The 11,926-nt window shown below is 33.2% G+C and overlaps 2 protein-coding genes across 3 annotated transcripts; one reads left to right on the top strand and one right to left on the bottom strand.

The window, feature by feature from the left end:
• Window positions 1-4,264: 4,264 nt before the first annotated feature.
• LOC105112411 (beta-amylase-like) lies at window positions 4,265-7,224 on the top strand. The gene is made up of 7 exons (XM_011008110.1): window positions 4,265-4,456; window positions 4,562-4,960; window positions 5,501-5,665; window positions 5,770-6,033; window positions 6,121-6,330; window positions 6,523-6,762; window positions 6,870-7,224. The coding sequence occupies exons 1-7, from the start codon at window positions 4,388-4,390 to the stop codon at window positions 7,080-7,082; spliced, it is 1,560 nt and encodes a 519-aa protein (XP_011006412.1). The 5' UTR covers window positions 4,265-4,387; the 3' UTR covers window positions 7,083-7,224.
• A 3,411-nt stretch (window positions 7,225-10,635) lies between these two features.
• Window positions 10,636-11,926, bottom strand: LOC105112410 (uncharacterized). Of its 2 annotated transcripts, none has more exons than XM_011008109.1 (3): window positions 11,792-11,926; window positions 11,163-11,368; window positions 10,636-11,013 (listed from the first exon to the last, which is right to left on the bottom strand). In XM_011008109.1, the coding sequence occupies exons 1-3, from the start codon at window positions 11,873-11,875 to the stop codon at window positions 10,812-10,814; spliced, it is 492 nt and encodes a 163-aa protein (XP_011006411.1). In that variant the 5' UTR covers window positions 11,876-11,926; the 3' UTR covers window positions 10,636-10,811. The 2 variants fall into 2 exon arrangements, with proteins under 2 accessions (XP_011006411.1, XP_011006410.1); XM_011008108.1 differs by lacking the exon at window positions 11,792-11,926 and adding an exon at window positions 11,496-11,778.

Here is an 11,926-nt window from a genome sequence, read left to right as displayed (position 1 = left end):
TGTGGGTGGTGACAATCATAGCCGTCATCGGAGCATTTGTGTGATTTTTTTACAACGGTGGTGAGAATTGCAAGTACAGTTGTGAAGATCTTTTGTCGCTTTCCCTCCGTAGCACATAGTTGTTGTAATTAAGACACCAGATTGAATTTTTAAAATAAAAAAAATAAAAGGATTAGTTTTGACTCTCCTTCAAATTTGATAAATGTTGATTAATTGTATATTTCATTATAGTTTTGTGACTTATAATATCATTTTTTTACTTGATCGTCTTAAACTCCATATTTAAAGTTGTGGTTGAATTTATTTATTAAGCCCATGTTTATTTTCTGGAAAACAGTTTTCGGGAAACCACTTTCCAAATTTTCCTGTGTTTGTTTGTTATTAGAAAAGTTGGTCAACAAAAAACATTTTCCGGTCAACAAAAAACACTTTTCAGTCAATGGAAAACACTTTCTGGTCAACGGAAAACACTTTCTGGTCAACGAAAATATTTTTTAGTCAAAAAAAATTTGGCTTGGTTTTTAGGAAAGTGTTTTAAATACTTTATGAAATGTTAATTATTATTTATTTAATTTCTTCATTTTTTTTAGATTTTATTTTTATTATTTTGATTATTATTTATTTTATTTGAGATAATTTATGAATTTTTTTTTTTCAATTTCATTATTATTCAACTTTTTAATTTGTAAGATTTATTCCTTATTATTTTAATAAACTTGAGAAAAATAAAATATTAATAAATTATTTTCCAGTTCATTTTCCATAACATAACCAAACACTGGAAAGTGTTTTCCAGTTCATTTTCCATAACACTGCCAAACATCGGAAAATACTTTACTTTTCAGGAATTCATTTTTCCTGAAATTCACTTTCCCGGAATTCACTTTCCAAAAGAAAACAACTTTCCTGCAAATAAACGGGGTATAAAATAAATTGAGTCAATACCTCCTTAATATATGCTATATTAGATTATTAGATTCTATTGATACATAGCTAATTCCAATGTATATGTTGGATGGTTATATTGACATGTATTTTGTAGGATTTGAATGAAATTGTAAATTATGAGTTAAGCGGTTTAATTATTTACTTATAAATGCTCAATGAGGATCTAAATAACTAGATTTTAATTGAAATGAAATATTTAAGATAAATCAATGAAATTTAAATTTAATAAAAATCAATAAAAAAATTAAATTAAATCCAATATTTTCAAATTTTAAAGCTATACCTTCATTTTATGATATAAATAAAGATGGAGGCAAAGAATACATCTTATATTAATTATAATCTCTAATTAACAAAAAAATCTAAATAGTGTGGCAAAAGTACTGTAATATTGGAAATTACAAAAAAAAAGGTATAATTGGCCTTGGTGTAAAATTGTATTTTTATGGGGTTTATTTTGTCATTTTAGAATTTTTAAGGGCACCTTGATCTTTTTCATAATTTTGCATGGTAAAACTATTTGAAAACCATTAAACATAAAAAGCACTTAACTATGCTTTAAATCATTTTTTGTTTTTTGTTTTTTAGAAAACAACATAATAACTCAATTGCCTTTGAAAATAAAATTATCAAAGCATGACTTTAGGGACTTTTTTTTATAATTTCATAAATGTTTTTATGTAGTATTGGGCAATCTAATAATATGATGAACACAATAAAAAAAAGTTGTTGATATATGCATTACACATGTCAGTCACTTTATTATTTTTGGGCGGCACGTGCGATTGACTCTACTGGTCAAAGTTATTGTTTTGCTATGTCATTCATTTCATCTCAACATCCTCTTCCTTCCTAAACAGAATGTGCATGGTGTTTTTGTCTAGTTTTATACTAATTTGATTTTCTTCTTTTTCCTTCTTTATTTTTATCTATCTTGATTTGCGTATCATCTCTAAAAAAATCAATAGGTGCCATTTTTTTTCAGATTTAGTTCATAATTTTTTAATTGTAATTATTTTATTTTAGGTGAATTATAAAATTATTTTTTGCATTTTGATCCACCTTCATTTTTTTTTCTCTTGAACTTAATTTTTATTTTTTTATTACTATTTTTTATTTGCTTGGAAAAGTTTTTTTATTGATTTTTTTAATTTTTTCTTTAATATTAAATTGGTTGGGCATGAAGCTTTTGAGCTTAAGTCTAAGATTTCACATTTTATGATTTTGGAACTCAGGTTTAGAATATTCACATAGATTTGCTAGGTATTTAATATTATTAAATTGACCAAACTTATTAAATCGAATCATCTCACTTACCCAAGTCTTAAATTTCTTATATTTTTTTAAAAATCCTAGTATCATCCTAACTTTATTCTTCTTACATATAGAAAAATTTAGTCTTACTCGTAGCATTACTCCAACTACTTATATAAGTTTATTCAAGTTATTTTTTTTTTTAATTTGAGTTTTTTCACTTTCGATCTTTGATATTTGGTTCATTATAATTGGATTTTTTAATTTATTTGGATGCGGGTTCCATGTTTTGATTATAATCTTATATTTTATATTTTAGATTACGAGTTTTATTAATTATTGTTTACTCAAGTTCATATAATGTATTATTATTTTAATATTTTATTAAAAATTATGTCAATTATTAATTAAATATTTTGAAAGTAATTCAATTATTATAAACCAAATCTTTGACTTTCTAATGGCTTACCATTTTTTAATGTTGAAAAAAAAAAATCCGCGGCGTCATGTATGTGAGCCAAAAAGCTAGTATTATCTGAAAACCAGAAACAGCATACAACATTTGTTGAAGGAATTCATTGAGGTTGCCTTGGTGTCAGACTTTAGGCAGTAGATAGCTTCTTGCACAGGGATCTCATACGGGTAATTTTTTTAGGTTTTGTTTCTTGATAATATTAAAAATAAATTTAAAAAATATTTTAATATATTTTTAAATAAAAAATATTCTAAAAAATAATTTTTATCATATTTCTAAAACGTCCTGTACCCTAGTTGAGCTGCAAGGATGAACCAAGAGTTCTAAAAAAATCAACCCTTTTGTACTTTATCCACAGACACATCCAGGCTCTGCTTCAGGAAATTAAATATCTGCACACTTTGCAGTGCATTTGTTTGTTTTATAATAGAGATAGAGGACATGATAAAAATGACACGACAAAGAGTGCGCTTGAATTCCGTGGTCCACCCTTTGATTTGATGATATTTTCCTAAAGCATTTTACCCATTTCTTCCTTATCAGACAACCGAGAAGACAGTGACTCGAAGCAAGTTGATGAACTATCATGAGGCAAAAATAATATGACCAGAGAAAAATGGACGATTGTAATTTAACAACGTGAAGAAAAGAGATTGGCCACTCATGGGATTACATGCATGAGTGAACTACAATGTTCTGTTCCTGATCAGTCAACAAGAGGACTCCATTGAAGCTCCAAAAGGGCTGCACCATGTTCACAAACTTAACAAGAATTGCTTTAACCATTCAACATAAGAAACAAGAAACTGGGTTTTTCTCATCCGAGAACAAGCGTTCACCGATTCGTTACATCCTTTCATGTTAGCTTTCCGTTAATGTTTTGCTCGAGCAAACAACATTAGTACGTAGCCATAGAATCTTTGTTCAATCACTTTGTCAAGGTAATAAGCAGTAAAAGACACTACTACTACAGTAGTCATTATGACAAGCATAATTTATCCAACACCAGGTGCTCTGCGGGAGAAAATGAGGCTACATCACAGGCATCTCCTTTGGGAACTGCCATTGATTTATCGAGGTGAAAGTGCACTAGTAAAAAGGGTAAAACATAGAGCTGCCAGAAGTAAAGCAAGGGAACCACAAGCTGTGGCATTGGAAGTTTCCACCGCAGCATCAGAGGTAAGTGCGGTAACTACTAGTTTCAAAATCAACCTCAATAAAAATCTCATTGCAGCAACCAATTATTTAAGTAGATGTGGCCATGACAACACAGCAAGATTGTGATATATTTTGGTGGTAGGTGCATTTTGAATTGAACGTTTTCGATATTTAGCATATAAAAAGTCCTTTCAGCAATACTTGAGGCCAAATTCAAGAGACTGAAATGACTTTACTGCCCTTCATGTCCGAAGCATACTTTCTAATTCTGCATAAGATCTAGCGGTCCTTGTTGTGGATATGATTTGAATAAAGATAAAGGGAAAAATCTTGTTCTTATCTATCCAAAAGACCCCACCTGTATCCCCCAAACACATGCACTCTTTTCGTTCGTCACTGGACATGCACTGTTTCACATGCAAAGATAAGATCACAGAATAGTATTCTGCTTTATGCTTCAATAAAAGGGCATGACTGAACTAGCATAATGCACAGCATCTTCACTTCTAGACTCCCATATAGATCCTAAAACCCTCCCTCACTCAAAGGAAAATGCAGGGTGGAAGCAGGTATGATGAAAAGCTGCTACAAAACTATGTGCCTCTTTATGTAATGCTCCCAGTAAGTAGCAAGAAAGCTCTCACTATTAAATATCAAGTATGCATACTGAGATATATCATGAACAGAAATCTTGGATGCTACTAATCCTTTTCTATATCTTTACAGTTGGGAGTGGTTACAGCTGACAACGTTTTTGAAGGTGGAGAGAAGCTCGAGAAGCAGCTTAAGGATCTAAGAGCAGCTGGGATTGATGGGGTCATGGTGGATGTATGGTGGGGGATCATAGAAGCCAAAGGCCCTAAGCAGTATGATTGGAGTGCTTATAGGAGCTTGTTTGAACTTGTTAACAAATGTGACCTAAAGATACAAGCCATAATGTCATTCCACCAATGCGGTGGGAATGTAGGAGATGTTGTTTACATCCCAATTCCCCAATGGGTACGTGATATTGGAGAAACAGATCCTGATATCTTTTACACCAATAGATCAGGTAACAGAAACGAGGAGTACCTCTCCCTTGGTGTGGATCACCAGCCTCTCTTTGGTGGGCGGACCGCCATTGAGGTAAGTTTGATAAGCAGTCCAATCCCCGTAGTTCACTGCATTGTTTAGCACATAACATTAACTAATTATCTATGTGTGTGTGCAACCTCAGATCTCATCGAATGATCATGCTAATGTTAGTTCAAGATGATATCCATCGATAAGCTTTCATTAATGGAGTTAGGTGATGAGTGCTATAGTCTTCAGAAGCACTGCTCAATTATCCTAGCAGTGAACTGAACAGTACTAGTTACTGGAAACTACCCCCCACCCCCCCCCCCCACCCCCCCCGCCCCCCCAAAACACCCCAAATGAACCGGAAAACTCGCCTGGGAGTGCCAATTGATGCAGCCAAGGAGATTAGGGAGCCAAACACTGTTTCAGTAAAGTCAGAGGATTTAAGTATGCTTATAAATCATTATACCAGATGAATGCAATTTGGTCAACCTGATGTTTACATTTAAGCCATAGTCTGTAAATGATAAAAAAGCTTTTGGTTTATTATGATCCTTTATCTTGTTTACTTCCTAGCCACTGAAAGAAATTTGTTGATCCATCTAGATGTATAGTGACTACATGAAAAGCTTCAGGGAGAACATGGCGGATTTTCTTAAAGCTGGACAGATAATAGATATTGAAGTAGGGTGTGGAGCAGCAGGGGAGTTAAGATATCCTTCTTATCCAGAAACTCAAGGATGGGTTTTTCCTGGCATTGGGGAATTTCAGGTACCACTGATTTAAGTTACTTCTGACAACAAATTATGAACGATAAATTTCATCAGTAAGCATACGGTCTTCTCTAATGCATGTTACCTCATATTTAACTGCAGTGCTATGATAAATATCTCAAAGCAGAATTCAAAGAGGCAGCAAAAAATGCAGGCCACCCTGAATGGGAATTGCCAGATGATGCTGGGACATACAATGACAAACCTGACTCAACAGAGTTCTTTAAACAAAATGGAACATACCTTACTGAAAAGGGAAAGTTCTTTTTAACTTGGTATTCCAACAAGTTGCTGATGCATGGAGATGATATCCTCGATGAAGCCAATAAAGCTTTTGTGGGATGTAAAGTCAAATTAGCAGCTAAAGTATATTTCGTAACCTTGTTTCTTTTCTTAACTAATGAAGGAAGAAAAAGAATAATAAAGCCACGTTCTATTTTCAAAACAAAACAGGTATCTGGACTGCATTGGTGGTATAAACATCATAGTCATGCTGCGGAGCTCACTGCAGGATACTACAACCTGAAAGACAGAGATGGGTACCGGCCAGCAGCAAGGATTCTATTGAGGCATCATGCTATTATGAATTTCACATGTCTTGAGATGAGGGACTCAGAACAATCAGCAGAAGCTAAAAGTGGACCTCAGGAACTAGTTCAGCAGGCAAGATCTCTAAATCACAGTCCCTACTTGGACTGGTTAAGATGCCTGTCATTCATTTCTGACAACCTCTTAGAATACCATTGTTAACAACCCTGGTGAATATGATGTCAATTTAAGAATGACAAGTAGATAAGGGTGCACATTTTCGTACTGTATTCATGATTAGTTGATAATTTTCCTACGCATGTGCAGGTCCTCAGTGGAGCATGGAGAGAGAAGATTGAAGTTGCAGGTGAGAACGCACTTTCAAGATACGATGCTGAAGCTTACAATCAGATCCTTTTAAATGCCAGGCCTAATGGTGTCAACAAGTGGGGTCCTCCTAAACTGAGGATGTTTGGGGTGACATACCTTCGGTTATATGATGAACTCTTTGAAGAAAAGAATTTCAACCTGTTCAAGACATTCGTCAGGAAAATGCATGCTGATCAAGTAAGCAGTGCCTACACAAATACATAGGAAGGGAAAGAAAGAAAAGTGCTTAGTAATGAAGTCTTTAAAAGTCCTCGTTTAATCCCAAACTTCATATTTGTTTTCAGGATTACTGCCCAGACCCCAGCAAATATGGCCATGAAATTGGCCCGCTGGAACGATCAAACCCACAGATTCCGATTGACGATATCATAGATGCAACGAAGCCGCTGAAGCCATTCCCATGGAATAAACAAACAGATATGCCGGTTGATGGAGCTGGACAATTTGGTCTGCTTGGTGGTCTGATAAACAGGATCAAATCCATTTTCTTCAAGTGAAATCATGTTAAAATGCAGAGAGAATAATGAGAGTGAAGGAATCAAACTAACATTCAATGTTAATGAGGATTCCTTCTAGGGCTATGAGTGAGTTTTCAATGTATCTGCTGTTCGAATAAATAATACACATTAATTATCTATATATGGCTCACATTATGCAAGTTTACTCACCAATAAATACTGCAGTAACAAAATTCATCTTCAAAGCGGTGGAACCTGCACACATCCTGCATAATAAAACAATTGGTTAACACGAGAGCTTGGAGATCGGTTCTATTACAGAGTGGCTACTCTTACCTTCCCGAAGGTTTCTAGTGATGAACAGGCCAATTTCTTATAATGCTCTCAAAAGCATCTTCATCTTTACTTCTTCAACATTGTCTGACACTGAACTTGTCTTGGGCTTGAATCCTGCCTTCTTAGCTGCTGTGAAGTCGTCTTGATTAGCACGCTTGTCTCCTCCCCATTAATTTTATTTATGCCAACTGAGAACCAGTAAATTCTCTTCTCTTACTCAACAAAAACTGCAGCCTGGTGGTCTTACTAGTCCCTTCTCTCTTGCCTTTGCCCTCACCCTTTCTGCATCGTCCCATCTTTTCTCAGAAGCATGCATGGTGGATTAGCCAAATTAGCTACCCAACCGGGTGAAATTCATACCAAAAAGATTTTCCACTGAAATCTCAGCTAGCTCCACATTCTGATGTAGTTAGCAAGCAGCCCATACATCACTGATGGGAGCGACTTCCATGTTCATGATAAGTGTGCGTGCCTCCTCCTCCAGGTGCCCTGCTCATCCAAGAAGATCCGCCAAGCATGAATTTCTTGTCATTCTGTGGAAAATTTCTTTACCCATAAAAGTTGTATTGAAATTGTGGCATGTTTAAATCTAACATGTTAAATTATTTTTAATATAATATATCATTGACTCGTCAAATTAACTAAATAATCCATAAATTTATCCAATAATTCAGATTATTTTCGAGCCGATTTTTAAATGGGCCTGATAGCAATGCTATCCTCCACTTTTGATTGAATAAAGAGGATTCAAGCTTAACAATTTTTTAAGAAAAAGCCCAGCATAAACAGAGTACATTTTTAAGCAGAAAAGGGGCTAAAGCCCAGACCAATTACAAGGAAGAAGGCTTGTCGCGATGCCCTAGACCCATTTCCCGTCTTGGTCTAAATCCATCTACAGCAATAAACGACATGTCCCTGAAAAGAGTAGGGACGACGTATCATTCATCCAGACTAGGTTAGAGGCATTCACCAAATTAGAGATAACCTTTCATTACCAAGAAAAGGGGAAAAACTACAATAGAAAATGAGGGAAGAAAAAGAAAGAAAATAGAACAAATAAAGTGCTCGAGGAAAGGGGAAAAAATAAATATGGGCAAATCTTTTAAATTCAAGTTGAGTTTTCAAACTCATAATCTATTAAATTTTAAATTAGGTCTCAATAAAAAATCTCAACACCTGACCAATTTAATATTCAAGGATAAAATAAATTAATTTAATTTAATAAAAAATTACTTTTTAAAAAAGCTAAATTTAACAAAGACCCCAAAAACCCAAGGCAACCTGTGTTATTTTTAAAATGACTAAAAATTTTATAGAAAAAAATAAAAATAAAAATATGCTTGAGGATGAAACTAAGCATTAAAAAAAACCCAAAAATAAAAATATGCTTGAGGATGAAACTGAAAAAAATAAGCATTAAAAAAAACCTAAGTAAATAGGGTGAACCTAGTAAACTCAAGTTCATCTCTTAAACATGCAATCCATTAAATTATATACTATAATTAAACCAATAAGCTAAACATCTCTCCAATTAAAAATTGAAGAACAAAATCATTAAAAAAATTCAAAGTAAAAAAATAGCAATAAATAATAAGGATCAAGTTTTATAGAAAAAGAAACTTAATGAGGATGAAATTGTATAAAAAAAACAATTAAAAGAACAAAAATCAAAATCTAATAAGTGGAAAAAAACTATCGATGATGAAATTAAAAAATATTTTTAATTTTATAAATTATTTCAAATAAATAATAAAAAAATCATAACCAAATTTTAAAGAAAAAATCATTGAATGATTGCTTTGAAACTGTAAAAGGCTAATATTAAAATAGAGAGAAGAGAAAGATTTTATAAATTATTTTAAATAAATAATAAAAAAACCATAACTAATTTTTTTAAAAAAAATCATTCAATGATTGCTTTGAAACTTTAAAAGGCTAATATTAAAATAGAGAGAAAAGAAAAAAGAAAAGTCACATTAACCAAATTAAAAATAATTAAATCACGCATGCTATCTAGGCATGGAGAGTATGTCAAGACACATATGTCTCCATCTTGAAAATAAGCTTTCGACCATCAAATGATGTCACACATGTTGTTTAAAACCTATAACCATTATATATTTGTCCTCAAGTTTTCAAGTTTTTTTAGTATAATTTTTTTATTTAACAATTACCCTGTCATCCATAAAGGTTTCGACCATCAAATGATGTCACACATGTTATTTAAAACCTATAACCACTATATATTTGTCTTCAAGTTTTTTTAGTATAATTTTTTTTTTTAATAATTACCCTGTCATCCATAAAGAAACCTAAGAGTAACATAATAATCAAATTTAAAATACTAAAACACCCCTAAATTGAAGGGAAAGTTTTTTTTAATTCAATACTAAAACACCCCTAAATTGAAGGGAATTTTTTTTTTTTTAATTTGGATAACAAAGAAATATAACCTTGTTTGAATTAAGTAAAACCATAAAACCCTTTAATGCTAATTTCTAGTTTTTTTTTTTCAGCCAAGGTAAAATTTATAATTTTATTGTGTCTAAAACAAAGTAAAATAAAAAACTAATATGCCCAAATAAATTTGGTAATGGCCATTAGGTCCCATTAAAATGATGATAATACCCTCATTAGCCAGGCCATTGATTTTTTAAATGAGCTAAGGCCACAACGATAAATATGTTGTTTCAATCAATAGTAATTTATGCATTACACGACAATGTTTTCACAACTGCTATTAGTTCTTTCTTTTTAATAATTAATTCACGTATCTTACAAGTAGACATAGAATATATCAAAAAGTTGGGTCTTGATATTATAATATAAACACGGGAATTTTTAATAATGGCATAGATATAAGAGCTAAATTTAAGGTTGACTTGGCATAAACATCTAATCACAGGTTGTATGAATTGAATTGTAAGTTTCAAGTTATAATTGTTTTCTATTATTATTAAATATTCATTGAAATACTGTAATTTTAGTGTTTTTTTTTTTTTAAAAATAAACACCATAAAACAATGTTGTCTTAATCCAAAACATGATCTAGCACAAAATAAACGAGTTGTGGATCACCCAATTGACCTGATGAGCCTTGAACATGTTCTATAACTATGAATGATAGGTGAGTCCGTGACCCTACTGGATCGCGAGTTATGATTTGGTCAGGAACATACGTAAACTGCCTAATTGCATGATGAACATCCTTAAAAAAACGTTTAATACATCCTTAAAAAAAAGGGATGATCATGTCTGCTCAAGGCATCTCCCGGCATGATGAACATGAGAGATGTTCCATCGATTAGCTAGGGTGACGATAAGATAATAAAATGCAATGTGCACTAAAAGAAATTTTACAGCTTTTCAAACTAAGAAACCTTCTTTATATCATGAAAGGTAAGAGTAATGGGACCCTGAAAAAAGAGAAGCCTAAGCATGGCCTCCATGCTTTTCTTCACTAACAGCAGCAGTAGCAGAAACGTAATACGCAACGCAAAAAAGCCCATGGACAAAGCACAGAATGCCTCCAATCGAAAAGAAATGATGATGTGTGAAACCACAAGAGGCTCTTGACTTGTTGTTTGACATTGTGCCAATCACTAGCATGGATAATCCAACAGCCAGTATGATCCTGCCCAGATAATTAGACGTAGAAACTTCATTGCTTAATCACTAATACTGAACAAATCCACTAATTATAGTTGATCTCAGAGAAGCTGATTAGTTCAAGCAACACAATCAAGACGTAATTAGCTTGGAATCAAATGCAACTTCACTTACCAGGTAAAGAGGAAGCATGCCACAGACAGTTGTCTATTAGGAGATGCTCTTTGGAGCTCTTCTTGAGAACAAATGCACATGCACCCACCAAACAAGTTAGCAATAACATGGGCTAGTCCTAGAACTACTGCTGCAGCTAACCCTAGCTTGAATGCATCCTGGCTTGGATCTCTACACTCAAATATCCAAAGCCTCAAGTGCTTAGCCTGTACTAACAAAAATGAAATGGCAATTATGAGTCATATATATGTATATATGTGTATGGCTACTATAAGATATAAAGATAACTAATATATCAAAAAAAAAAACATGTTATGGGTTGGATTAACATGCCTTGTTTTGTGCAATATCAGCTTGGATGCCAAGAATACCAGCTACTACATCCATGGCAACAATCAACATACAAACAAGTACACCTCCTAGTTTAACCATTTTTTCTCAAAAAGGAGGGAAAATGGAGCACACTCTCTAAATATATCTTGTTGAGGCTAAGATTTAGATGATGATAAACAGGATATGAACAAAGTCTAAGAGAGAATATATAAAGAGTGGTAAAGGGAGAAGAAAATGTGATAACTGGGACAAGTTAGCAAAAGCTTCGACTTTTGTCCCAACAGTGGAAACTTTATCTTGTGTCTACTTTCTCCTCCTTTTCTCTCTCCTTGGATTCTTTTGATGGGGGAGCAAGAAAAGAAGGGTATAAACCAGCTCATAGAGGAGCGTGCCTAGGCATCTAGCAAGCAAGCTAACAATGGCCGAGCGAT

The sequence above is a fragment of the Populus euphratica genome, unplaced genomic scaffold (assembly GCF_000495115.2).
Source record: "Populus euphratica unplaced genomic scaffold, PopEup_1.0 scaffold338.1, whole genome shotgun sequence".
In the NCBI taxonomy this organism is placed as follows: domain Eukaryota; kingdom Viridiplantae; phylum Streptophyta; class Magnoliopsida; order Malpighiales; family Salicaceae; genus Populus; species Populus euphratica.
This window is presented reverse-complemented; position numbering and strand designations above follow the sequence as displayed.

Bases quoted from the DNA above. Each gene is read 5' to 3' on its own strand.
- LOC105112410 (XM_011008108.1), bottom strand. From the start codon at position 11,594: ATGGTTAAACTAGGAGGTGTACTTGTTTGTATGTTGATTGTTGCCATG. The intron at 11,369-11,495 runs GCATGTTAATCC...TTGTTAGTACAG, and splicing joins CTGATATTGCACAAAACAAG to GCTAAGCACTTGAGGCTTTG. The intron at 11,014-11,162 runs GTAAGTGAAGTT...TTATCTGGGCAG, and splicing joins GCATGCTTCCTCTTTACCTG to GATCATACTGGCTGTTGGAT.
- LOC105112411 (XM_011008110.1), top strand. From the start codon at position 4,388: ATGCAGGGTGGAAGCAGGTATGATGAAAAGCTGCTACAAAACTATGTG. The intron at 4,457-4,561 runs GTAAGTAGCAAG...ATATCTTTACAG, and splicing joins CTCTTTATGTAATGCTCCCA to TTGGGAGTGGTTACAGCTGA. The intron at 4,961-5,500 runs GTAAGTTTGATA...TGATCCATCTAG, and splicing joins GTGGGCGGACCGCCATTGAG to ATGTATAGTGACTACATGAA.